The 27,818-nt window shown below is 39.6% G+C and overlaps 1 protein-coding gene across 6 annotated transcripts in view; it reads left to right on the top strand.

Annotated features, from left to right (window-relative positions):
* The window catches only part of Coq6 (ubiquinone biosynthesis protein COQ6, mitochondrial), a 159,979-nt gene that overhangs the window by 28,857 nt on the left and 103,304 nt on the right, over positions 1-27,818 (top strand). For 5 of the 6 annotated variants that reach the window (XR_012966803.1, XM_076191736.1, XM_076191737.1 and 2 more), the window contains exon 4: positions 20,940-21,044. The exons of the other annotated variant lie outside the window; for it this stretch is intronic. Coding sequence is in view for 4 of the 5 variants with exons in the window: in XM_076191736.1 (XP_076047851.1) it covers positions 20,940-21,044 (105 nt within the window). In the remaining variant the exon portion in view is untranslated. The remainder of the gene's footprint in view (positions 1-20,939; positions 21,045-27,818) is intronic. 6 annotated transcript variants of the gene reach the window in all.

Genomic DNA, 27,818 nt, shown 5'->3' with positions numbered 1-27,818 from the left:
AAAAGTATGAATAACGTCCAAGTACCAGACTTCAGGAGAGCAAACTTTGACAATATAAAAACCCATTTGAAATTGAATATGAAATATCATGAGGACGTTCCGGACATTGTCGAGTCTTGGTGCGTGACTGGTGGTCAGGTCATGACCAGGGGTTGGGTCACGGAGGGTAATATGCATACCTTGGGTCAGGTCATTTGGGGGCGAGGGCTCAACGGGCAGGTCAGCGATTTGGATGAAATGTATAGCAATCTAACTGATTTAATTGTTAACCTCTTCAGTACGGGCCTTAAATCTCGCGGGCAGCAGCCAATACCAGCCGTACGAAGTGTCGTAATAATACTCGCATCATAAAATATAGTCACCGCTTATATCGATCGTTCTCTCACCCGTGAATTTTAAAAACCATAGAGAATGTGATTAAGGGCAGTTTCTAGAGAATGTCAAAACATAGGGGCGACTACAATAAATATAATCAAGACGCCGATATGGCAGCCTCGCATATCCACTTGCTCCTCATGACGCCTACATATGCGGCACCGTATGGAAGGGGTTAATGCACAAAATACATTTATCCCCCTGAAGTCAGTACGGAAAAATAGAAATACTCCCAAATGGATGACGGACAGATTGAAACATGAGATTGGAATGAAAGTAGGACTTTACATAAAAATAAAAAATGGGGAAACACACCTTAGATCCAGATATAACGAAATGGCAAAACTGGTTAAAAAAAATACACATACAGCGAAACATAATTATGAAATTAAGGTTGCTAGTCAAGCAAGATCCAACCCAAAGGGTTTCTTTCATCTCTATAGAACAAAAAATAAATAAAGAATAGGACCAATTAAAAATGATGAAAATGTCATGATAGAATTGAAGGAAAAAATGAGTGAGGAGTTTAACAATTATTTTCTATCGGTGTTTACTAATGAGAGGGAGGGTGGAGGGGTGTGGAGTGTATTCAGGAATGGAATGGGTGGGTATGAGTTTATGCCTTTTCCTTTTTGGCTACCTCCCTTGTAAGGGGGAAAAAGCCTTGGTATATATGTATGTTTACTAATGAGAGGTTAGATAAAGTACCTGACTGCAATCCGATTTTCAGAGGGGATGAAGAAAGTAGTCTATCTAATATCAGCATTAGTAAAGTAGAAGTAGTCAAGCAGATTGAAAGACTTTAGGCTACAAAATCCCCGGGGCCAGACAAAATTTTTCCAAGAATGCTAAAGGAGTGTAGATTTGAAATCTGTGACCAGTTAACTAAATATTTAATAAATCAGTAGACACGGGATTTGTGCCTACTGCTTGGAGGCAAGCAAATGTTATTCCTGTTTTTAAGAAGGGAGATAGATCATCTATGTGCAACTACAGGCCAATCAGTTTGACATCAGTTATAGGAAAAATGCTTGAATCAGTAATAGTAAATAGACTCAGAGAACACATTGAAAGGCATAATTTAATTCGTGATTCACAGCATGGGTTCTCCAAGGGTAAGTCATGTGTGACTAATCTTCTATGCTTTTACACTAAAGTATATAAGGCGTCAGATAACAATGATAATTACGATGTTATTTACCTTGACTTTTGCAAAGCGTTCGACAAGGTACCACACCAGAGACTACTAAATAGAATCAAAGCCCAAGGCATAGGAGGAAAAGTGTTAGAATGGATTAGAGCTTGGATTGATAACAGAAAACAGCAGGTCACCATAAATGGAATAAAATCTAGGTGGGACATTGTTACTAGTGGGGTCCTCCAGGGCTTGGTTTTGGGTCCCTTGTTGTTCATTATGTACGTAAACGACTTAGACGATGGGATGAATAGCGATGTTAGTAAGTTTGCAGACAACTCTAAAATAGGATGCCTAATGAGGTCAGGAGACAACACAGAGTTTCTGCAGGATGATCTTAACAAATTGTTCACATGGTCGGTGAAATGGCAAATGAACTTCAATATCTCTAAGTGTAGCTAGTTAAATGTAGGGCTACATAACCCTGAAAATAGATACAGCTTAGATAACACACTTTTAGAGAAAACTGAGTGTGAAAGAGACTTGGGAGTTCTAGTGAGTCTGGAACTTAAAACCAGGAAACAGTGCATTAGTGCCAGGAATAAAGCTAACAGAGCATTAGGTTTCATTGCTAGGAATAGAAGTGCAGAGGTAATTATTAAACTCTATCTAGCAATAGTTAGACCCATCCTTGAATATGAGGTACAATTTTGGTCTCCATCCTACAGAATGGACATCAATTCACTAGAATCAGTACAGAGAAGAATGACCAAAATGATACATGGACTCAGAAATTTGCCTTACGAAGAGAGGCTTAGGCACCTTAACTTACACTCTCTGGAAAGACGCAGAGTGCGGGGTGATCTAATAGAGGTGTTCAAGTGAATCAAAGGCTTTAACAAGGGTGATGCAAACAAGGTCATCATATTAAAACAACAGGGCAGGACTCGCAGTAATGGTTATAAACTGGACAAATTTAGATTTAAGAAGGAAATAGGCAAGAATTGGTTTACTAATAGGGTGGTCGACGAATGGAATAAACTTAGTAACCATGTAGTAAGCACTGAAACTATCAGTTGTTTTAAGAAACGATTAGACAACTTTATGGATGGGGATAACAGGTGGTGATGGATACGGAGCTGCCTAGTGTAGGCCTTATGGTCTCTTGCAGTCTCCTTCATTCTTATAGTCTTATCTACCACCCTTCCATCCACCACCCTCTCCCATATGTACTCGCACTTGACTTTCTTCCTAAACACTGCATTTGCTATCATCAACTCTCTAGACACATCTCCTCCGTCAACTCTCCACTATGATTTTTTCCTGGAACTCCATACTTCCCAATCACTCTATTGGTTTATTTCCTACCCGAGCATTAAGGTCTCCCGACACCACTACATTGATATTTCTCCCGAATCCCTCAATGCACTCATTTAAACCCATCCAAAATACCTCCCTTTCCTCTACACTCTTCTCACTACCAGTCCCATATGCACTTACAAAAACTCACATCTCCCTTCCCAGCCTCACCTTCATCTACATTAACCCCTTCCATACGGTGCCGCACACGTAGGCGTCATGAGGAGCAAGTGGATTCGCGACGCTGCCATATCGGCGTCTTGATTATATTTATTGTAGTCGCCCCTGTGTTTTTACATTCTCTCAAATGTGCCCTGAATCCCATTCTCTGTGGTTTTCAAAATTCGCGGGTGAAAGAGAGAACGATCGATATAAGCGGTGACTATATTTTATGATGCGAGTATTATTACGACACGTCGTACGGCTGGCATTGGCTGCTGCCCGCGAGATTTAAGTTCCGTACTGAAGTGGTTAACCTTGAAGAAACCTTCTACTCTGCTACACGCTTACCTATTTCTTCACTTACTAGTATAGCCACCCCTTCTCTCTCTTGTCCTCTCTTCACTCCTGAGAACCTCCCAACTACACTCCCAAACTCACACTTGTCCCTCCCTTTCAACTTAGAATCACTCAATGCCAACACATCCATCTTCCTTCTCAGAAACATACTCCCTGTCTCTTCCCTTTTATCATATCCCTGTACCATATCCACACACATTAAAAGACCCAAACCTTAGGGTACTGGTTGGAAAACTTCTAGACCTTCTTATGCCTTTACTTTTTTAGCAATGTCCCCTTTGGGGCCACAGGTAGCAGGATTCCTACTCCTACCCCCGTCCCAATTTTTGTCACCTGGCATGACTTAAGTGGGAAAACTTGGTGGCAGCATTCTTTTCCCCCACCGCAGGGTAGGCAAAAAAAGGAAATGAATATTCAGAGAAATGGTACAGGCCCCGGTAACAAGGGAGCATAATGGAGGGCCAGTTACAGTATAATAAAAGTTTCATAATTTTTCTATGAACAGACTTCCTCTATCACAGACAAAATGATGCATGGCTCTGGTCCATAGGGGCGCCCCATATAGACCCTAAAATATCAACTGCATGCTACTTTGCCACAATAACATGCAACCAGTATCCCAGACAGGGAAATAATTGTGACACAGAAAGAAATAAGGGACCAAATAATACACCTTGATGTCAGAAAATCACACGGCCTAGGCAGAATTGCACATTGGATACTAAAAGAATGTATAGATGAACTAATGGACAAAATATATAAGATAATAGATTGCTCACTCAAAGAAGGAAAGTTACCTCAAGATCGGAAACAAGCAAACATTGTGCCAATATATGAAGTGGAAAATAAGGAAGACCCAACAAACTATAGACTGGTCTCCCTTACAAGCACAATAGCTAAAATATGTGAAAAAGTTATCAAAAGTAGATGGACTAAACATCTGGAAGAAAGCAATATACATACATATACCAAGCCTTTTTCCCTCCTACAAGGGAGGTAGCCAAAAAGGGAAAGGCATAAAATCATTCCCACCCACTCCATCCCCTGAATACACTCCACACCCCTCCACCCTCTCTCTTATCTTAGCACCTCCTGGATGACGGGTCATCCCTGCACCTTGTCCACTGCCCTGGGTCAGAAGCAGTGTCGCAAGACACAGCACATCCACAGCAAGGCCACTTCATTAAATCGGCGACCCCCTCCCCCCTCTCCATCCCCCCACGCATAAAAGGAGAGGACGGGGAGAAATCCCTTCAGGCTGCATCAAAATTTGCTCACACATACTACCTCACCCCCCATCCCCTCGCCCATTCCACCTCATGCATCACAACATCATCCATATACAACCATTCTCCATTCACCCCTGTCTTCTGTCCTCTCCGTCCTTCCTCAACAGACATTCCCCTCTTCCCCAAAGCCCCCTTCACCCCATCCATCCACCTCATCCTAGGACATCCCTTCATGTTCACTCCCTCCACATCTGCCTTCCATACCTCTTTTACTAGTCTTTCCTCACTCATTCTTTTCATGTGTCCAAACCATCCTAATACTCTTTCATCAACCCTATCTCCCAACTCCCTTTCCACCCCTGTTCTCCTCCTCACCTCCTCATTTCTCACTCTATCTAGCCTAGTAAACCCCATCATACTTCTCAGACACCTCATCTCAAACACATTCAAACTCCTTCTCTCTTCCTCTCTTATGTTCCATGTTTCTGCCCCATACAGTGCTGTTGGCACAATCACTCCTTCATACAGTCTCTTAGCATCCATTCCCAAATGTCTATTCCTCATTACACTCTTTAATCCACCAAGGCATTTACTCGCTTCTCTCAATCTACATTCTACCTCCACCTTCACTCCACCTTTTCCTGCCACATTTGCACCCAAGTATCTAAAACTATCCACTTCCTCCAGTCGCTCTCCCTTAATGCTCACTTCCAGTCTACTGCCACTTTCATCCCTTGTACATCTCATCACCTTACTTTTACCCACATTTATCTTTAGCTTTCTTCTATCACATACTCTCCCAAACTCTGTCACCAACTTCCTCAGTCCCTCCTCCGATCCTGTCACAAGCGCAGTGTCGTCCGCAAACAACAGCTGGCTCACCTCCCACTTTTCTCCATTTTCTTTAACCATCTCCAATCCCTGACCCACTACCCTTGCATTTACCTCTCGCACCACCCCATCCATGTATAAGTTGAACAGCCAGGGCAACATAACGCATCCCTGACGAAGTCCCACCTTTACCTCGAACCACTCACACTCTCCATTTCCAATCCTGACACAAGCTCTACTACTCTCATAAAAACTCTTGAAAGCTCCTAGAAGCTTTCCTCCTATCCCATATATCGGCATAACCTCCCACAGTTCCTTTCTGTCTACCCTGTCGTAAGCCTTTTCCAGATCCATAAAAGCCCAAAAAACATCCTTCCCCTTTCCTATAGCTTTCTCACATATTTGTCTTACCACAAAGATCTGATCTACACAACCTCTACCCATCCTAAATCCACACTGTTCCTCACCAATTACTCCCTCTGTTCCTCTCCTAATCCTCTCAATCAAGATCCTCCCATAAGCCTTCCCAACTACACTTAACACATAATGTAAGACTGCATTATACACAATCATGCACACAAACAACACAACATACACTCTATAAAGGATTTGTGGGAAAACCCAGTTTTGGCTGTGGCATTCCTTGGGAAGACGGGACTGCTCGGACAGACAGTCTAGGGAATGACAACAACAACAACAACAACTGCACTTAACAAGCTAATGCCTCTGAAACTACTACATTCACACTTGTCCCCTTTTCCCTTGTAAAGTGGAAATATACCGGCACTCCTCCAGTTCTCCAGCACTCTACCCTCTCTCCAGCAAACATTAAATAACCTCACCAGCCAGTCCACCATCACTGTACCTCCTTTTTTTAGACATTCTGCATAGCATCCATCCAGACCAGGTGCCTTACCTGCTTTCATCATCTTAACAACTGCTTTCACTTCATCCTTCCTTATTTCTCCTCCATTTTCCTCACTCATCACTCTCATTTTCTTAGCATTTCCCACTGCAGATATCTTTCCCTCCCTATCCTCCTTCACATTTAGCAACTCCCTAAAATATTCTGCCCATCTTCCCCTCACTGCCTTCTCTTTCATTTTCATCTCTCCATCTGCACCTTTTACCTTTTCTTCTCTACTTGATTCGCCTCCTCTTCCTCTCTTAATTTCTTTCCAAAACATCTTTTTATTGCTTTCAAAATTTTCTGTCATACTCTTACCCCACTTCACATCTCCTCTCCTCTTTGCCTCCTTTACCTTTTGCTTTACTTCTCTTTTCTTTGTACCTCTCATATGACTCCCTCGTCCTATTTTGTAACCAATCTGTGAAAGCTCGCTTCTTCTCTTCTACAACCTTCTTTGTTTCCTCATCCCACCATTCACTACCCTTCCTTCTATTTCCTCCTGTCCTTCTTGTTCCACACACCATCTTTGCACACTTTGTGACTCCCTCCTTGAACCATCCCCATTCCTCCTCCACACCTAACTCTACTCTATCCTTCACTCCCTCCCACTCCTCCTTCAGCTTCTTCTTGTACTCCTTCTCCTTTTCATTTAAAGAGTTTACTCTAAGCACCTCCCTACCTTTTGCCCCTCTCCTCTTTCTCCATCTATCCTCCACTCTCAACTTACCTTCCAACAGGCTGCACAAATACAACACCTACAGACCATTTACACCATGAAACAAAAGTCCTCAAAGTCAAGGACCACCTCGACATGAGAGGCACACAAACACTTGCTGCAGCCACCACAAACACATCACACCCGCTACACTACATAGCAGAACACCCACACACACCAAAAAACATTAAAGCTATACCCAAAGACCTTTATTACGCACAGATACTCTCTTCTCTTCCTCCACAACCACCAAATACCAGCCTCCGGAAACATATTCATAATCATATCACTCACCGCTCCATTAACACACTGAAAGACAACACACTGCTGCATGCCAGACCCCCTGATATCCACCCTTCTGAATCCTCTCTCCCACGAAAGGACAGAGTCCACTTGGCCAGACTGCGATGCGGTCACCACCCAGCACTTCTAAGCTACCAGAAGAGGCTGGACGACTGTGTTGTGAACAGCTGCCCAGGATGTAACACTTCACCCCATACCATACAACACATAATGGAAGACTGCATTATACACAATCATGCACGCAAACAACACAACATACACTCTATAAAGGATTTGTGGGAAAACCCAGTTTCGGCTGTGGCCTTCCTTGGGGAGACGGGACTGCTCGGACAGACAGTCTAGGGAACGACAACAACAACAACAACAACTTACCTTCCACCAAAAAATGATCTGATATTCCCCCACCCTCTCCCCTTAGCACATGTACATCCTTAACTCTTCCTATCATAGTCCTATTTACCACTACATAATCCATCAACGCTCTATCTACCACCCTTCCATCCACCACCCTCTCCCATGTGTACTTATGCTTGACTTTCTTCCGAAACACTGTATTTGCTATCATCAACTCTCTTTCTAGACACATTTCCACAATCAACTCTCCACTACGATTCTTTCCTGGAACTCCACATTTCCCAACCACTCCATCAATTGGACCATTTCCTACCCTAGCATTAAGGTCTCCCAGTACTATTACATTGACATTTCTCCCTAAATCCTCTATGCACTCATTTAAATCTATCCAAAAGGCCTCCCTTTCTTCTACACTCTTCTCACTGCCAGGCCCATATGCACTTACAAAGACCCACATCTCCTTTCCCAGTTTCACCTTCATCCACATTATCCTTGAGGAATCCTCCTTGCACTCCACTACTCATTTACCTATCTCTTCACCCCTTCTCTCCCTCACCCTCTCTTCACTCCTGATAACCTCCCACTTACACTCCCAAACTTACACTCACCCTTCCCTTTCAACTTAGTTTCACTCAGAGCCAACACATCCATCTTTCTTCTCACAAACATACTACCTATCTCTTCCCTTTTACTCTCATCTGTACCACATCCATGCACATTAAAAGACCCAAACCTAAGGGTGCTGGTCAGAAAACTTCCAGACCCTCTTATGCCTTTACTTTTTTGTTTAGGAATGTCCCCTGTGGGGCTACAAGGACTTGGATGCCTAGTCCCACTCCCCGTCCCTTTCTTCTCGCCTCTTACGATCCAAGTGGAAATACTTGGTGGCAGTATTCTTTTCCCCCACCCCAGGGAAAACAATATACTTAATCCAAAACAATTTGGCTTTAAACAAGGAAGATCATGTGCCACAAACTTGATTTGTTTTTATTCATACTCAATCCAAAACAATTTGGGCTTTAAACAAGGAAGATCATCTACCACAAACTTGATTTGTTTTTATTCATGGCTAATAGATGTAATGCAAGAAAGGGACAGATGGGTAGATTGTGTTTTCCTGGATTTACAGGTGTTTGATAAAGTAGCACACAAAAAGCTATTAAGAAAACTCGAAACAACAGGTGTACAAGGAAAGTTATTGAAATGGATGGAAGATTTCTTGCATTGGAGAAAAATGAGGGTGGTAATTAGAGATAAAAACTCGACCTGGGAAGAAATGATAAGTGGAGTGCCACAAGGTTAGAAATTGGCTCTGATAATGTTTGCTATATATATATATATATATATATATATATATATATATATATATATATATATATATATTTATATATATCTATATATAGATATAGATATATATATACATATATATATATATATATATACATATATATATATATATAAATGACATGGATGAAGATGTAAAATTTTATATGGACTTCTTTGCAGATGACGTAAAACTACTAATGAAAGTATGGAAAAAGACTATGAATCACTACTGAGAGACCTGAACAAAGTCTGGGAATGGAGCCAAAAGTGGGAAATGAAGTTCAGCATCAAGAAATGTATAATAGAGTTTGGAAAAAGTAAAAAAAAAAAAAAAAAAAAAAAAAAAATCTGGAGTATTGGCTGCATGTTATTGTGGCAAAGTAGCATGCAGTTGATACTTAGGGACTATATGGGGCACCCCTACGGACCAGAGCCACACATCAATTTGTCTGTGATAGAGGAAAACTCTGTACATAGAGAAATGATGACACTTTTATAGTACGATTCTCCCTCTGTTATGCTGTCCCTCAACCCCTTGTTACTGTCCTGTACCATTTCTCTGAATATTTATTTCCCTTTTTTGCCTACCTACCTGTGGTGGGGGCAAAAGAACACTGCCACCAAGTATTTCCACTTAAGTCGTAAAAGGCGACAAAAAAAGGGACATGGGGATGGGATTAGGAGTCCTACTACCTGTAGCCCCAAAAGGGGACATTCCTGAAAAAGAAAGTAAAGGCATAAGAGGGTCTGGGAGCTTTCCAACCAGTACCCTAAGGTATGGGTCTTTTAATGTGTGTGGATGTGGTACAGATGAGAGTAAAAGGGAAGAGATAGGCAGTATGTTTGTGAGAAGAAAGATGGATGTACTGGCTTTGAGTGAAACTAAAATGAAAGGAAAGGGCAACTGTGAGTTTGGGAGTGTAGCTGGGAGGTACTCAGGAGTGAAGAGGGGACGAGGGAGAGAAGGGGTGGCTATACTAGTAAGTGAAGAGATAAGTAAGTGGGTAGTGGAGTGGAAGGAGGTGTCATCAAGGTACTCAGGAGTGAAGAGGGGACAAGGGAGAGAAGGGGTGGCTATACTGGTAAATGAAGAGATAAGTGGGTAGTGGAGTGGAAGGAGGTGTCATCAAGGTTGATGTGGATGAAGGTGAAGCTGGGAAGGGAGATGTGGGTTTTTGTAAGTGCATATGGGTCTGGTAGTGAGAAGAGCGTAGAGGAAAGGGAGGCTTTTTGGGTAGATATAATTGAGTGCATAGAGGGATTAGAGAGAAATGCCACTGTAGTTGTATTGGGAGACCTTAATGCTAGGGTAGGAAATGAACCAATAGACGGAGTGATTGGGAAGTATGGAGTTCCAGGTAAAAATTGTAGTTGAGAATTGACGGTGGAGATGTGTCTTGAAAGAGAGTTGATGATAGCAAATACAGTGTTTAGGAAGAAAGTCAAGCATAAGTACACATGGGAGAGGGTGGTGGATGGAAGGGTTGGTAGATAGTGTTAATGGACTATATAGTGGTGACCAGGAGTATGGTAGGAAGAGTTAAGGATGTACATGTTCTAAGGGGAGAGAGTGGGGGAATATCTGATCATTTTCTGGTGGAAGGTAAAAGAGTGGAGAATAGGTGGAGAAAGAGGAAAAAGGCAGAAGGTAGGGAGGTACTTAGGGTGAACTGCTTAAATGAGGAAGAAAAGGAGAATGAGTATAAGAGGAAGTTGAGAGAGGAGTGGGAGAGAGTAAAGGATAGAGTAGAACTAGGAGTAGAGGAGGAATTGGGATGGTTCAAGGAGGGAGTCATAAGGTGTGCAAAGATGGTGTGTGGAACAAGGAGGGTGGGAGGAAATAGAAGAAAGGGTAGTGAGTGGTGGGATGAGGAAGCAATGAAGGTTGTAAAAGAGAAGAAGCAGGCATTCATAGATTGGCTACAAATTAGGATGAGGAAATTGTATGAGAGGTACAAAGTAAAGAGAAAGGAAGTTAAGCATAAGATAAAGGAAGCAAAGAGGAGAGCAGATGTGAAATGGGGAAAGAGTATGACAGAAAATTTTGAAAGCAATAAAAAGATGTTTTGGAAGGAAAATAAAAGAGAAAAAGGAGGCAAATCAAGTAGAAAAGAAAAGGTAAAAGGTGCAGATGGAGAGATGATAATGGAAGAGAAGGCAGTGAGAGGAAGGTGGGCAGAGTATTTTAGGGAGTTGCTAAATGTGAAGGAGGATAGGGAGGTAAAGGTAGTTGCAGTGGGAAGCGCTAAGAAAATGAGAGTGATGAGTGGAAGGAAAGCAGCTGCTAAGATGATGAGAGCAGGTAAGGCACCTGGTCTGGATGGAAGCCATGCAGAATGTCTGAAGAAAGGAAGTACAGTTATGGTGGACTGGCTGGTGAGGTTGTTTAATGTTTGTTTGAGAGAGGGTAGAGTACCAGAGGACTGGAGGAGTGCCTGTATAGTTCCACTTTGCAAGGGAAAGGGGGACAAGTGTGAGTGTAGTAGTTACAGAGGGATCATCTTGTTATGTGTAGTTGGGAAGGCTTATGGGAGGGTCTTGATTGAGAGGATTAGGAGAGGAACAGAGGGATTAATTGGTGAGAAAGTGTGAGTTAAGGACAGGTAGGGGATGTGTAGATCAGATCTTTGTGGTAAGACAGATATGTGAGAAAGCTATAGGAAAAGGTAAGGATGTTTTTTAGGGGCTTTTATGGATCTGGAAAAGGCTTACAACAGGGTAGACAGGAATGCACTGTGGGAGGTACTGCAGATATATGGGATAGGAGGAAAGCTGTTAAGAGCAGTCAAGAGTTTTTATGAGAGTAGTAGAGCTTGTGTTAGGATTAGAAATGGAGAGAGTGAATGGTTTGAGGTAAAGGTGGGACTTCATTAGGGATGTGTTATGTCGCCCTGGCTGTTCAATCTTTACATGGATGGGGTGGTATGAGAGGTGAATGCAAGGGTAGTGGGTCAGGGGTTGGAGATGATTAAAGAAAATGGAGAAAAGTGAGAGGTGAGCCAGCTGTTGTTTGCTGACGACACTGCGCTTGTGGGAGAATCAGAGGAGGGATTGAGGAAGTTAGTGACAGTTTGAGAAGGTGTGTGAAAGAAGGAACTGAAGGTAAATGTGGGCAAAAGTAAGGTGATGAGATGTACAAGGGGAGAGAGTGACAGCAGGCTGGAAGTGAGCATTAAGGGTGAAAGACTACAGGAAGTGGATAGTTTTAGATACTTGGGTGCGAATGTGGCAGGAAAGGGAGGGGTGGGGGTGGAGGTAGAATGTAGATTGAGAGAAGTGAATAAATGCCTTGGTGGATTGAAAAGTGTAATGAGAAATAGACATCTGGGAATGGATGCTAAGAGGAGGTTATATGAAGGAGTGATTGTGCCAACAGCATTGTACGGGGCAGAAACATGGAAGATGAGAGAGGAAGAGAGGAGTTTGAATGTGTTTGTGATGAAATGTCTGAGAAGTATGATAGGGGTTACTAGGCCAGATAGAGTGAGAAATGAGGAGGTGAGGAGGAGAACAGGGGTGGAAAGGGGGTTGGGAGATAGGGTTGATGAGAAGAGTATTAGGATGGTTTGGACACATGGAAAGAATGAGTGAAGAAAGATTAGTAAAAGAAGTGTGAAAGGCAGAGGTGGAAGGAGTGAATATGAGGGGATGACCTAGGATGAGATGGATGGATGGGGTGAAAGGGGCATTACAAAAGAGATGAATGTCTGTGGAGGAAGGACGGGAGAGGACAGAAAATAGGGGTGAATGGAGGGGGTTGTGTATAGATGATGCTGTGATGCATGAGGGGGAGTGCATGGGGGATGGGGGATGAGGAAGTATGTATGAGGAAAAATTTGACGCAGCCTGAAGGGATTTCTCCCCATCTTCTCCTTTTCTGCATGAAGGGACGGGGAGGGGGGGTCGCCAAATTTTATGAAGCGGCCTTGCTGTGGATGCGCTGTGTCTTGCGACACTGCTTCTGACCCAGGGCAGTGGACAGGATGCAAGGATGACCTGTCATCCAGGAGGTGCCAAGATAAGAGGGAGGGAGGAGGGTGGAGGTGAGTGAAATATATAGGAAATGGAATGGGTGGGAGTGGTTTCTATGCCTTTTTCTTTTTGGCTTCCCCCCATGTTGGGGGAAAAAGCCTTTGGTATATGTATGTATGTATGTTTGGGTTAATTCTACCCACAAACTATCATATGCATCCTGTTTTACTTTCTCTAAAACACAGGCATGGACATTGATTTTAACGTTTAACAGAACACCCCAACCTTTCTTGTGGTTTCTATCCTGATCAAAGTGTTTAAATCCCGCAATATTAAATTGAGCTTCAAACTCTTTGCCATTTAACCATGTCTTGGTTATTCTTATCATATTGAGATTTTCACTTTTGACATATGCCTGTATTTCTTGAAATTTATTCCTAATACTACGAGCATTAAAGTACATGGTATTAAGAAAATTGTGATTATTTCTTTTTGACATGTTTTGTATTTCAGCATGAAGCTTTACATTATAATTTTGTTCTTTATTGACACATTGCTCTATAATGACATTTGGTACTTCACTGACATTCAATGCTTCATGGACATTTGCCCCATCACGGACATCTGGTCCCTCTTGGTCATTTGATCTCGTGTACACTTTGCCCCATTACGTCATCACGTTCCACACTGGCCACCCATCGTTCACTGACATTCTGTCCAACATCCCTTCCTAAAATGATATTCTGTTCTCCACTGACATTATATCCCACCATGATATTTTGTCCTCTACTATCATTGTATACCATCGTGATATTTTTTCCTCCCCTATCATTATATCCCATCATGATATTTTGTCCTCCACTATTAATATATCCCATAGTGATATTTTGTCCTTTGACATTACATCCTAGTGTAATATTTTGTCCTCTATTGACATTATATCCTAAAATGATATTTTGTCCTACACTGACATATTGCTCTACATTATTACTATACCCTACTCTGTTTTCCCCAATACACTCTATTTCCCCTTCTCTTTGAGTTCCTACCCCAAAAAAGGAAGTAGTTCATTACAAAATCCTACAATGAGGTTTGTAAGAACATCTTTGCCTCTGTGAGTAAGGTGGATCCCATCAGAAGCATGAAGGTCATGACGCCTGGAAAAGAGATATCAAGGATCAAGAAAGTGGTATCCCAGTTGTTTGCACAATTGTGATATCCTCTCATTGATCCCTATGGCTCTATTGTTCCAACACGTGCCAGCGTAGATCCTTGGCAGTATCCCACAGACTACATAACGGCTCCCACGCTCCTTCATCTCCCAAAGAAGAACCTTGTAATTCCGAACAAGTTTCTCTGATCTCATTCTACCCACATCGTTACTTCCCGTATGCACAATCATAATCATGTTCGTCTGCCTTTGCTCCCTGATGGTCAGGGTACAACCAGTGATCCCACGGCCTGGTTGTCATACAAGCTTGAAACGTCATTTTGTCTTCTGCTGCAGGATGTCGTCATAGCCTCGCACCATGGAGTCCCCCACCACCAAGAACTCCTGATTTTCAGCCACCTCATCTTTCAACAGAGCAAAACAATTGGCTAGAATCAGTGGTTGCTCCACAGGGGACCCGCCTACCGAATGCAGGCTCGACAAACGGGACCCCACAGAGTGCCACTCACTCACGGCAGTGTCAAAAGTAGAAGAGGTGGAACACTTTTTGGGCTGTGGGGAAGATTCACTCTTTTCACAGACACTCTCGAGAAGACGAGTTTCCTTCTCACACTTTCTAAGACAGTCCTCCAGGTTCACACAACCTTCAAAAGCCATTTTGCTCCTCCTTTGACAATACAACGGCAAAGAGAAAATATAAAACAACAAAAGAAAACAAAAGCATTCACTAAGTAAACTAGATACACGAAGCTTACCTTCTACTATTACTCTTACCTTTGGAGTACTGTTTTCATTCTAAATTACTAGAACACTACACTATTTTTTATCTTATACCTGTAACTGTACTGTATAGTGCTATATGTATGCAATTACAAAAACACAACCCAATCACTAGTCACTATTTGAAGATATAAACTTCACAAGAAGTAATAAACTTAACATGAGGTATTCATTAGCTGGTGTCTGAACAGAAGATGAGTTCTCAAGCTGAGGTCACAGATCTCGGCGGCGTAATTATCAGTAACGATCTCAAATCATCCAAGCAGTGTATTTCAGCCTCTGAGAAAGCAAACAACATTCTAGGACTGATTGCGCAATCCTTTGACTTCAAAAAGCCGACCTAGTTATGGACCAAAAGGTTTCCTGTCAGCATGCTCCGCCTTTGTAATACTATGTAATTGGGATAAGAAAAACAGAAGATGACATGGAAAGAAGCTTAAAAATGACAATTGTAGAAGAGACCTGAAAAAGAACATCTTTCCCCACAGAGTGGTGGATGTATTTACCTAGTTGTATTTACGGGAAGGGGAGCTACACTCATGGTGTCCTGCCTTTGTATCTCACAGTGTCTAGTTTGCTCTTAAATTCATGAATGGTTTTTCACACACGATTTTTTTGTCCAGTTTGTTCCAAGTGTCCACCACTCTTATGTGGAAAACTTTTCTTCTTCAGATCTCTTCTATAACTATGTTTTTTGAGTTTCTTTCCATGTCCTTGTGTTTCTCTTGTCCCATCTTGGAACAAATTAGATGAAAAAACTGTGTGCAAAAATATTACAAGAATTTAAGAGCAAACTGGATATGGTGAGATACAAAGATGGGACACCATGAGCTTAGCCCCCCTTCCCATAAGATACAAGTAGGTAAAATACCAGGTAGCAAGCTAGGCGAATTCTTCAGGAATTCTCTGACACAAAGATGTTGCTCAGATACAGAGCCAACCAGTAACCACCATGCCCAACCACACCATAGCCAGGTCACACAATCCCCCTCACATAACACAAGATCAAGACCATCTCACACACAGTATCAATCACGCCATCGCCCCCCCTCAAGAACACAAAAGTTTTGTACATACTGCCAAAAACCAGGACACCTCGATAGCATGTGTCACCATAAATACCCAACACCACCAAACAAATATTATGATATTCATGGTACATGTTTTCACATGAGTGATCATTGCCATGTGCTGCAAGCATAGACAAAACACAGACAAGACTCTACATCTCCTGCAAGATATTTACATAACACATCTCCTGCAAGATATTCACATATCACATCTCCTATAAGTCATTCACATAACATAACACCCTCACAACTACAGAATACAAGGATTCAGTGCACACTGAGGATAGTGACCCCATACCCAGAGATACAATCATCAACTCTACCAGTACATACCTTGGATATCCCAGACATATCTTCCCATTCCTTAACTTGCAACACCACATCTGGCAACACTAAAGTGACAATTTTTCTCGACATGGGTTTCCCAGTTAACATCATGTCAGTATATAGTTTCCACAAACTTTGCACCAAAACCAAACATGTCACCATTTTGGAACCCCCCAACATCAACCTGTGCAATGTAGATGGCATACCATTCCCTGTCATTGGTAAATTCTCCCTTGACATTAACCTCAAAGATGAGTGCCCACCAATTCCAGTTACCACCTACATAGCTGATGTTTACTTCCTTACTGATATCCTCATAGGCTTAACATTGATGAAGCAATAGAACATAATCATTTACCCTGCATTAGCTGCTAGTACTAATTGCAACACCACCCAAACACCTCCCCACAACTAACTCTGCTACTTTACTGATGGCTATGGACTTGCGTTCTAAACATAACAGATGCACTAACTCATCCCACATGACCAAATCAGCAAAATTTAGGAAAAAACACACAGTAAATAACATTGAGTAACATTGAGTTTTCACCGCCCAAGGATACATTCTTGCCCCATTTAGAGGAATTTGAAAACAAATCAACCCCTGTCTCAGATGTGTTATCTACCTTCAAACACACTCATGCAGTACCCCTAAGACGCTGTTCCCTCATGGATATATAAAGATACACATTTGAGTGTTCCAAGCACAAGACACTGATGTACTCTGTATGCCAGAAACTTGCTGTGTCAGTGGCATCTCCCTGCTTTCAGCCATCAGCTCTACATCTAAGAAAGGTCATGCAGTGATACCTTGAGATACGAAATTAATTTGTTCCATGACCACTGTCGTATGTCAAAAAAATTGTATCTCAAAACAATTATTTCCCTTTAAATTAATGGAAATAGAATAAATCTGTTCCAGTGATACAAAATTACCCCAAAACAAATTTACATTACACAAAACAAGCACAATTTATAGATAAATACATGAGTAATAACACACACATCATCGGAGAGGAAGTCTAGCGAATGAGCTCCAACTTAGCGCTTTTGTCGCTTGGATCAAGGAAATGCCTTGTTGTTTTCGGAATGAGAGAACTATGTAATCAAGTGACCGGTAAGGTGTAAAATCCAGTTTTGAAAAAAATATAATATAGCACGAAATGGAGGAAAGAAAAGAAGACAAAAGAATTAATGAACCAATGAAGAGAGGATTGGGTATGAGTGGAATCACCACTGAGTGTGATACCAAAGAGGATGTGTCTAAACAACACCCCAAAGACTACTCAAAGGTGGGAAAACAATGTTATCAGGTTTTCAGAGAGAAAGGGGAGCAATAGGAAAAGTTGTGGTTACAGAAAGAGAAACTAAGTATAACAGTGTACTAAGAAATCGAGACATCAATGGCTTGATGGAGGAATTAATAGATCTAAGAATAGATTATAGAACCATGCACAAAGTGATGACAAATTTATGTAAAACTAACAAGGAAATAATCAGAGTTGAATGACCTAAAAAGTGAACTAAGTATGATTAAAAGAGAAAATGAAAGAAAAACAAGGATAGAAAGAAAAACAGAAAAATGAAGAGGTCAAAGAACAGATACAAGCAGTGATTGAAAAAGTGGAGTAATCAATCAAAGAGACAGATCTCCTTGAAATAAAAAGTCGGTGGAAACAGGAACATGAGAATCAGAAAATAGCTTTCAATGAAATAGTTCAACAGCAGGTAGAGGAAAATGCAAAAGAAACAGTAATTAAAATAATTGAAGAAAAGGAAAACTGGGTGAGAGACACAGTGGACAAAAAAAATGCATTGTGGTTTATGGTATCAAAGAAAAACACAATGTTTACAAATACCAAAGAAAAAAAAAAAAAGAAATTGCGAAGGAAATTCTGAAAGTTGTTCAGGACAAACGCTAAGAATTAGACAAAGAAATCAATAAGATGCAAAGAATGGGCACATAGTCTAGAGTAAAACTATAGGCCATTCTAAATCAAACTAAGGACTCAAATGATAGCTGAAGAGATACTATTGAAAGTGGCAAAACTAGCTAACAGTGAAAATTAAAAAAAGAAATGAATGATGATGAAATAGAGAAAGATAGGTTACTAAGAAATGAAGCTAATGAAAAAAATGAGAGAAGAATGGAGACTGAAAAAAAAGAGTATTTTTGGAGAGTACTGGATCTGAGGCTAAGAAAATGGTACATCAAAAAGAGGAAACATAAACCAAAAAAGAGAAGGGGAAAAAAAATAAAAATGGCAAACACAAACATGGATGGTATGATTTCTGGAATAAATGAACTAAACTATCTGTTAATAGAGAAACCAGACACAATAGGATTTGTAGAGACAAACTTGAAAGGTCCTCTGTCATCAAGTATGGTGGGACAAGATCTATACAAAAAAAATATAATGGATAAACAGGGGGGAGGAGTCATGTTAATGACTAGAAAGGGCTTGAATGTGACAAAGATAACAGAAGGAAAACATAATGTGGAAATTAGTATGACTAAAGTTGTAAATAATAATATGAAAAGTAGAAAATCTATAGTAGTATATGTGCCCCCAAAAACACAGGCTGAGTCTGATAGTGATCATTCCAAATTACTGGAAGACACAAAGAATGCATTATTTGAGTTACTGATAGATGGAGGAAACAGTAATTATGGGTGACTTTAACACAAAGGAAATAAATTGGGAAGAAATGACAATAAAAGATGGAGAGGAACTCTGGGGCAACACTTTACTGGATATGACCATTAATTATACATTGACTCAATGCGTCAAGGAAAATACCAAGTATAGAAACCATGAAGAACCATTGAGACTAGAATTAATATTCACATCTGAGCCTGAAATTATGGACAAAATGAATTACAAGGCACCAATTGGGAAGAGTGACCACATATGTATAGAGTTCAAACCAAAAGAACAAAATGATGTGAGAAGGAATTAAAAACATAGATAAGGAAGATTAATGTACAACAAAATGGACTTTGTAAAAATTTGAAGAAAACAAAAATTAAAATGCTAACTGGGAAAAAAATTCAAATGAAGAAACAAAGATGGAAGTGAAATGGAACATATTAAAAGAAAAATACAAGGAGGGAATAGATAGATATGTACTAAAGAAAAACAAAAAAGGGTCTACATTAAGTGTTGGTATAACAAAAAGTGTAGTGATGCTTAAGATAGAAGAGACAAAGCCTGGAAAAAATGGAATAAAGACAAAAAAATTACCAAATGACAAACATACATCAAACTGAGAAACGAATATGTGGATATACACAGGGAGGAAAAAAGAAACTACAAAAAAGATATAGATAAATGCAAAGACCAACCTAAACTATTTTTCAGATATGTAAATGATAAACAAAAAGACAAACATGAAATTGTGAAACTGTGCAGAGGAAATAAAGAATATATAGATGATGTAGAAATGACTAAAGTTATGATCAGGCATTTTAGGTCTGTATTTACAATTAAAAGCTCACAAATTTGGGATGAAGGACAGCGAGGAAGATCCCCTGAAATGAAAGAAATAACGGTGACACAGAAAGAAACAAGGGACCAAATAAAAAAGCTTGACATCAGAAAGTCACACGGGCCAGATGGAATTGCAAATTGGATATTAAAAGAGCGTATAGATGAACTAACAGACAAAATACACAAGATAATTGACTTGCCACTCAAAGAAGGAAAAGTACCACAAGATTGGAAAAATGCAAATATTGTACCATTATACAGAGGAGGAGACAAAGAAAATCTAACACACTATAGACCAGTATCCCTTACAAGCACAATAGCAAAAAATATGCGAAAAAGTTATCAGGAATAAATAGATTAACCACTTGGGAGATAACAAAATACTAAATCCAAAAAAATTTGTTTTTAGAAGTGAAAGATCATGTACCACAGACTTAATATGCTTTTACTCAAAGTTAATAGAAATAATACAAGAGACAGATGGGCGGATTTTGCTTTCTTGGACTTACAAAAGGCTTTTGACAAAGTACCACACAAAAAGCTACTAAGAAAAATTTAAATAATAGGTGGAATACAAGGAAAGTTACTGGAATGGATGAAGGATTTCTTGAATGGGAGAAAATTGAGGGTGGTACTTAAAGACAAGAACTCAAATTGGGAAGATATGAAAAGGATCTGTATTGGCTCGGATAATGTTTGCTATTTATATAAATGACATGGATGAAGGTGTGAAATGTTATACAAACTTCTTTGCAGATGATGTGAAACTACTAAAGAAAGTATAGAGGAAGACTGCATATCTTTTCAAGAAGACCTGGACAAAGTCTGGAAATGGAGTCAGAAGTGTGAAGTGAACTTCAATATTAAAAAATCATAATGGAATTTGGAAAAAGCAAAAATTGAATATCGGGTTAATATAAAATTGGTACAAAGGAAGTTAAAAAAGTCAATTTGGAAAGGGACCTAGGAGTAACTATCTCTTATGATATGACACCTGGCTACCTTCCATATAAGATTGATAGGTAGAATTATGACTTTGGAAATTTTACATTGTTATGTTTTATTTTTCCAGGTTGAATATGGTTCTAAAATTGCAAGTTATGAACTACCAACAGAGTCAAAAGAAAGAGTTAGTATCTCCTTGGAGGAAGGTAAAACTATAACAACAGATTTTTTAGTAAGTTTTATGTCTTGTAGTTGTTCTTAGCATATTACTCAGTATAACCTATTGTAGATTTTTTTGAGCAATAGAATGATATCTATTTATCAGTATAAATGTCTATTTATCTATCTATATACAAATACCTTCTACTCTTTATAAGAGGGGTAGCCAGTCAAGGTATGCACCCACCCACATCATCTAATTCTCATCCATTACCCATTTGTTTTTCATCTATCTTAGCTCCTTGTAGATGAAGGGTCATACCTGTTCCCCACCCACTGCCCAAGTCAGAACCAATGCAACAAGATGCAGTACATCCACAGCAGGACCCCACAGCTTCATTTACATGGTGACCTTCCCTCCATTCTACCTTTGTGCAAAAATAGAGAATATAAGGAAAAATTCCTTCAGGCTGCATCAGTTATCCCTTCACAACCATTCTCCACTCACACCTATCTCTAAACTTCTCGTTTTTCTGCTCAATAGACATTCCCCTTTTACTCAAGGCTCCCTTCACCCCATACATCCATCTCATTGTTGATCATTCCCTCAAGTTTGTTTCAACCAACTCTGCCTTCCACACTCTTTTTTTTGCAAGTCTTTCCTCACTCATTCTCTCCATGTACCCAAATCAGCCCAGTATTATTTGATCAGCCCTTGTATTAGAGAATAGTGACTTATTTGATATCACAAATTCACCCTCTTAGAGAGGGCTAGAATGGTACTTCCTTACAAAGAACTTTTTAAAACTGGGAATTTAGTGCAGTATGCCCTTGCTACAAACTCACTGCCATGCAGCCTCAAACTGCCTCCACTCTAGACCTCTTAACTCAAGTATATTTTCAGTATATCATTGTTAAGCATACATTCTTTCATGGATACATTGATACCTGCAATTACATCCCTGAACTAAAAAAATATATATTTTTACTTTTTAATAGAATGTGTGGATACTTTCATTGGCAGGAGCCATTATGGAAATTTTCTAACTTTCAGCCTAGTAGGATAGACTGCATTACAAAAATCTAGATAGCCAGGATTGGGAGACTTCTATTTTTACCCCATTAACATATATTCTGAAATGAATCCATCTTTCTGTCTATCCATATACAAGAATAGGAAAAAATATACCAGTTCATTAACTAGTGCCAGTATAGGTAAAACGTCATAAATTTTCACATTATAAAGAGTCTAAATTATAGATTGGAAAATGTCAAGAGGTTCAGAACCTTCCAATGGAAAGAAAGTGTTCTTGTTGATTTTTGAAGAAAAACACACCAAACACACAAAAGGGATCAGATATTCTCAAGTCTGGTAATACAGGGTTTGCTAAGGACATGAAACACATTATTTTATGTTCAGATAGTGATCACAAAAACAACAGTAGAAATGGGAAAGAATAACTTATAGGAAGAAACTGAAGGCTTTCAGTGAAAAGGGGTGATGAGGTAGAAACTTGGGACATGACCCTGCTCAAAAGCGCCAAGTTGTTTTTGTTGCTGAGTAGCATGTGTTGTCTGTAGACTATGGCACTTGAGTTAGGCGGGAAAACAGTTGCTCTCTGAGGCTCCAGTCATGAGTCCTCCATTCTGGTTATGTCATGGTCTTGTCTGTATTTACCTAGTTGTATTTTGTGGGAAAAGAGCTATGCTTGTAGTGACCCGCTATTGTATCTTTCCACATCCAGTTTTTTCTTAAAGTCATGTATAGTTTTAGCACTCACTGTTTCCTCATTCAGTTTGTTCCAAATATCTATCACTGTGTGGAAAGCTATTCTTTTTCAGATCTCTTCTGTAACTGTCCTTATCAAGTTTCTTTTCGTGTCCTCTTGTGTTTCTTCTGTCCTATTTTAGTAGGTCATCCCTATCAAGAATTTCCATCCCTTTCATAATTCTGTAGATGGTTAGCAAATCACCTCTTTCTCATCTTTGTTCCAGGGTTGGTAGATTTGGTTTATCCAATCTTTGTTCACATGTCAAATTGCAAAATGTTGGTGCCATCTTTGTTGTTACTTTTTTAATTCTTTCTTGGTTTTTTTTTTTTTTTTTTTTTTTTTTTTTTTTTTACTAGGTGTCCATAGTGACACTGTGTATTCCAATTTTGGTCTTATCAGTGTAACTAGTATTTTCTTTACCATTTCTTCATATAGTCAAAGGCTGCTTTCAATGATCTTAATAAGTTGAAAGTTTCTCTGATTAATTTGTCGACATGTTTGTCTGGTGTCATGTCAATTGAGATAGTTACTCCTAGGTCCCTTTCCAAGTTTACTTTTTTACTTCTTTTGTACCAATTTCATATTGACACAACATTCTATTTTTGCTTTTTCCAAATTCCATTATACTACATTTAATGTTGAAGTTCACTTCACTCTTCTGATTCCATTTCTAGACTTGTCCAGGTCTTCTTCAAAAGATTTGCAGTTTTCTTCTGTACCTACTCTCTTCAATAGTTTTGCATCTGCAAAGAAATTCATATAACATTCCACACTTTCATCCATATCATTTATATAAATAGCAAACATTATTGGAGCTAATACACTTATCATATCTTCACAATCTGAGTTCTTGTCTTATTTAATGTTTGTTTAAGAGAGGGTAGAGTGCCAGAAGACTGGAGGAGTATCTGTATAGTTCCACTATACAAGGGAAAAGGGGACAAATGTGAGTTTAGTAGTTTCAGAGGGATTAGCTTGTTAAGTGTAGTTGGGAAGGCTTATGGGAGGATCTTGATTGAGAGGATTAGGAGACGAACAGAGGGAGTAATTGGTGAGGAACAGTGTGGGTTTAGGATGGGTAGAGGTTGCATAGATCAGAATTTTGTGGTAGGACAGATATGTGAGAAAGCTATAGGAAAAGGTAAGGATGTTTTTTGGGCTTTTATGGACATGGAAAAGGCTTATGACAGTAGACAGGAAGGCACTGTGGGATGTATTGCAGATATATGGGATAGGAGGAAAGCTTTTAGGAGCTTTCAAGAGTTTTTACGAGAGTAGTAGAGCATGGGTCAGGATTAGAAATGGATAGAGTGAGTGGTTTGAGGTAAAGGTGGGACATCGTCAGGGATGTGTTATGTCACCCTGGCTGTTCAATTTATACATAGATGGGGTGGTGCAAGAGGTAAAATGCAAGGGTGGTGGGTCAGGGATTGGATATGTTTAAAGAAAATGGAGAAAAGTGGGAGATAAGCCAGCTGTTGTTTGCGGATGACACTGCGTTTGTAGCATGATCAGAGGAGGGATTGAGGAAGTTAGTGACAGTTTGGGAAAGTGTGTGAAAGAAGGAAGTTGAAGATAAATGTGGGTAAAAGTAAGATTATGAGATGTACAAGGGGTGAAAGTGGCAGGAGCCGACTGGAAGTGAGTATTAAGGGAGAGAGACTGGAGGAAGTGGATAGTTTTAGATACTTGGGTGTGAATGTGGCAGGAAAGGGAGGAGTGGAGGAAGAAAGTAGATTGAGAGAAGTAAGTAAATGCCTTGGTGGATTAAAAAGTGTAATGAGAAATAGACATTTGAGAATGGATGCTAAGAGGAGATTGTATGAAGGAGTAATTGTGCCGACAGCACTGTATGGGGCAAAAACATGGAACATAAGAGAGGAAGAGAGAAGGAGTTTGAATGTGTTTGAGATGAAGTGTCTGAGAAGTATGATAGGGGGTTACTAGGCTAGATAGAGTGAGAAATGAGGAGGAATGGAGGAGAACAGGGGTGGAAAGGGAGTTGGAAGATAGGGTTGATGAAAGAGTATTAGGATGGTTTAGACACATGGAAAGAATGAGTGAAGAAAGACTAGTAAAAGAGGGGTGCAAGGCAGAGGTGGGATAAGTGAACATGATGGGGTTACCTAGGATGAGATGGATGGATGGGATAAAAGGGTCTTTGGGGAAGAGGGGAATGTCTGTTGAGGAAGGGCGGGAGAGGGTAGAAGACAGGGTTGAATGGAGAATGGTTGTATTTACCTAGTTGTATTTTGCGGGAGAAGAGCTATGCTCGTAGAGAGCTGCAGTTGTATCTTTCCGCATCCAGTTTTTTCTTAAATTCACATATAGTTTTAGCACTCACTGTTTTCTCTTTCAATTTATTCCATGTATCTGTTACTCTGTGTGGAAAGCTGTTCTTTTTCAGATCTCTTCTGTAACTGTCCTTAAGTTTCCTCTTGTGTCCTCTTGTATTTCTTCTGTCCCATAGTGGATCATCCCTATCAAGGATTTCCATCCCTTTCATAATTCTATAGATGATTATCAAATCACCTCTTTCTCTTCTTTGCTCCAGAGTTAATAAGATTAGTTTGTCCAATCTTTGTTCGTATGTCAACTTGCTAAGTGTTGGTACCATCTTTGTTAATGCTCTTTGAATTCTTTCTAGTTTTTTTTATGTTTTTTATTGTACTGGGTGTCCAAAGTGATGTTGCATACTCTAATTTTGGTCTTGTCAGTGTAACTAGTATTCTCTTTACTATTTCCTCATCCATGTAGTCATGGGCCACTTTCATTGATCTTATTAAGTTGTAAGTTTCTCCAACTATTTTTTTATTTTTTTTTTTCATGTTTGTCTGGTGTCATGTCATTTGAAATAATTACTCCTAGGTCTCTCTGAGTTTACTTTTGTAACTTCCTTTGTTCCAATTTTGTATTGACCAGATATTCTATTTTTACTTTTTCCAAATTCCATTATACTACATTTTTTAACCACTCTCATACGGTGATGCCTACGTAGGCGGCATGAGGAGCAAGTGGGTACTCAATGATGCCGATGTTGGCATCTTGATTATATTTATTGTCATACCTACGTATCCTCCATTCTCTCTAAACTGGCTTCATCATATTTTCTATGGTTATCAAAATACACGGGTGAAAAAGAACGAACGATTGAGCACTGACTTTATTTTTTATAATGCGATTATTATGACGCAACATCGCACATCGGGCAGCTAATGCTACCAGATGTGCGATGTGCCCCGGAGTGAAGAGGTTAATGTTGAAATTCACTTCGTTCTTTTTACTCCAATTCCAGACTTTGTCCAGATCTTCCTGAAAAGATTTGCAATCTTCTTTGTTACTTACTCTCTTCAATAGTTTCACATCATCTGCAAAGAAGTTTATATAACATTCAATTGTATATGGATGATGTTGTGATCCATGAGGTGGAACGGGTGGGGGGTGAGGGAGTATGTGTGAAAATATTTTGACGCAGCCTGAAGGGATTTCTCCCCATCTCTTTTTCTGCACGAGGGGATGGAGAGGGGGGTTGCCAATTTAATGAAGCAGCCTTGTTGTGGATGTGCTGCGTCTTGCAATGCTGCTTCTGACCCAGGGCAGTGGACAAGATGCAGGGATGACCCGTCATCCAGGAGGTGCCAAGATAAGTTTTTTGGCTACCTCCCTTATAAGGGGGAAAAAGCCTTTGGTATATGTATGTATATGTATGCTTGTAAGGTATACTGGTCTATAGTTTGTTGGATTTTCTATGTCTCCTTTGTATATTGGTACAATATTTGTATTTTTCCAATCTTGTGGTGCTTTTCCTTCTTTGAGAGAGAAGTCAATTATCTTATGTAGTTTGTCTGTTAGTTCATCTATACATTCTTTCAATATCCAGTTCGCAATTCCATCCGGCCTGTATGACTTTCTGATGTCAAAGTTTTTTATTTGGTCCCTTATTTTTTTCTGTCTCATCGTTATTTCTTTCATTTCGGGGGATCTTTCTCGCTGTCCTTCATCCCAAATTTGTGTGCTTTCAATTGTAAATACAAACCTGAAATGCCCGATCATAACTTTAGCCATATCTACATCTTCTATATATTCTTTATTTCCTTCACGCAGTTTCACTATTTTGTGTTTGTCTTTTAGTTTCTCATTTACATATCTGTAAAATAGTTTAGGTTGGTCTTTGCATTTATCTATTATATCTTTTTCGTAGTTTCTTTTTTCTTCCCTTCATATATCTACATATTCATTTCTCAGTTTAATGAATGTTTGCCATTTTTTTTTTCCATCTTTTCCAGGCTTTGCCTCATTTATCTTTAGCATCACTACACTTTTTTTCATACCAACACTTTATGTAAACCCTTTTTTGTTTCTTCTTTAGTACATATTTATCTGTTCCCTCCTTGTATTTTTCTTTAAATATGTTCCATTTCTCTTCCATCGTTGTTTCTTCATTTTAAAAATTTTCCCAAGCGGCTATTTGAAAAAGTTTTCTAAGTTTTACAAAGTCTGTTTTGTTGTACATTAATCTTCCTTCTCTATGTTTCTCATTTCTTCTCACATCATTTTGTTCTTTAAGTTCAAACTCTATTAGTATGTGGTCACTCTTCCCAATTGGTGTCTTGTAATTAATTTTGTCCACGATTTCAGGCTCAGATGTGAATATCAAGTCTAGTCTCAATGGTTCTTCATTGTTTCTATATCTGGTATTTTCCTTGACCCATTGAGTCAATGTATAATCAATGGTCATATCCAGTAGAATGTTGCCCCAGAGTTCCTCTCCACCTTTTATTGTCATTTCTTCCCAATTTATTTCCTTTGCATTAAAGTCACCCATAATTACTATGTTTCCTCCATCTATCAGTAACTCAGATAATTCATTCTTTGTGTCTTCCAGTAATTTGGAATGATCACTATCAGACCAAGCCTGTGTTTTGGGGGGCACATATACTACTATAAATTTTCTACTTTTCATAATACTATTTTCAACTTTAATTGTGATCATTTCCACGTTATCTTTTCCTTCTGTTATCTTTGTCACATTTAAGCCCTTTCTAGTCAGTAGCATAACTCCTCCCCCTGTTTAT

Source organism: Oratosquilla oratoria, chromosome 10 (assembly GCF_046742065.1).
Source record: "Oratosquilla oratoria isolate Oo_2021 chromosome 10, ASM4674206v1, whole genome shotgun sequence".
NCBI lineage: Eukaryota > Metazoa > Arthropoda > Malacostraca > Stomatopoda > Squillidae > Oratosquilla > Oratosquilla oratoria.
This window is presented reverse-complemented; position numbering and strand designations above follow the sequence as displayed.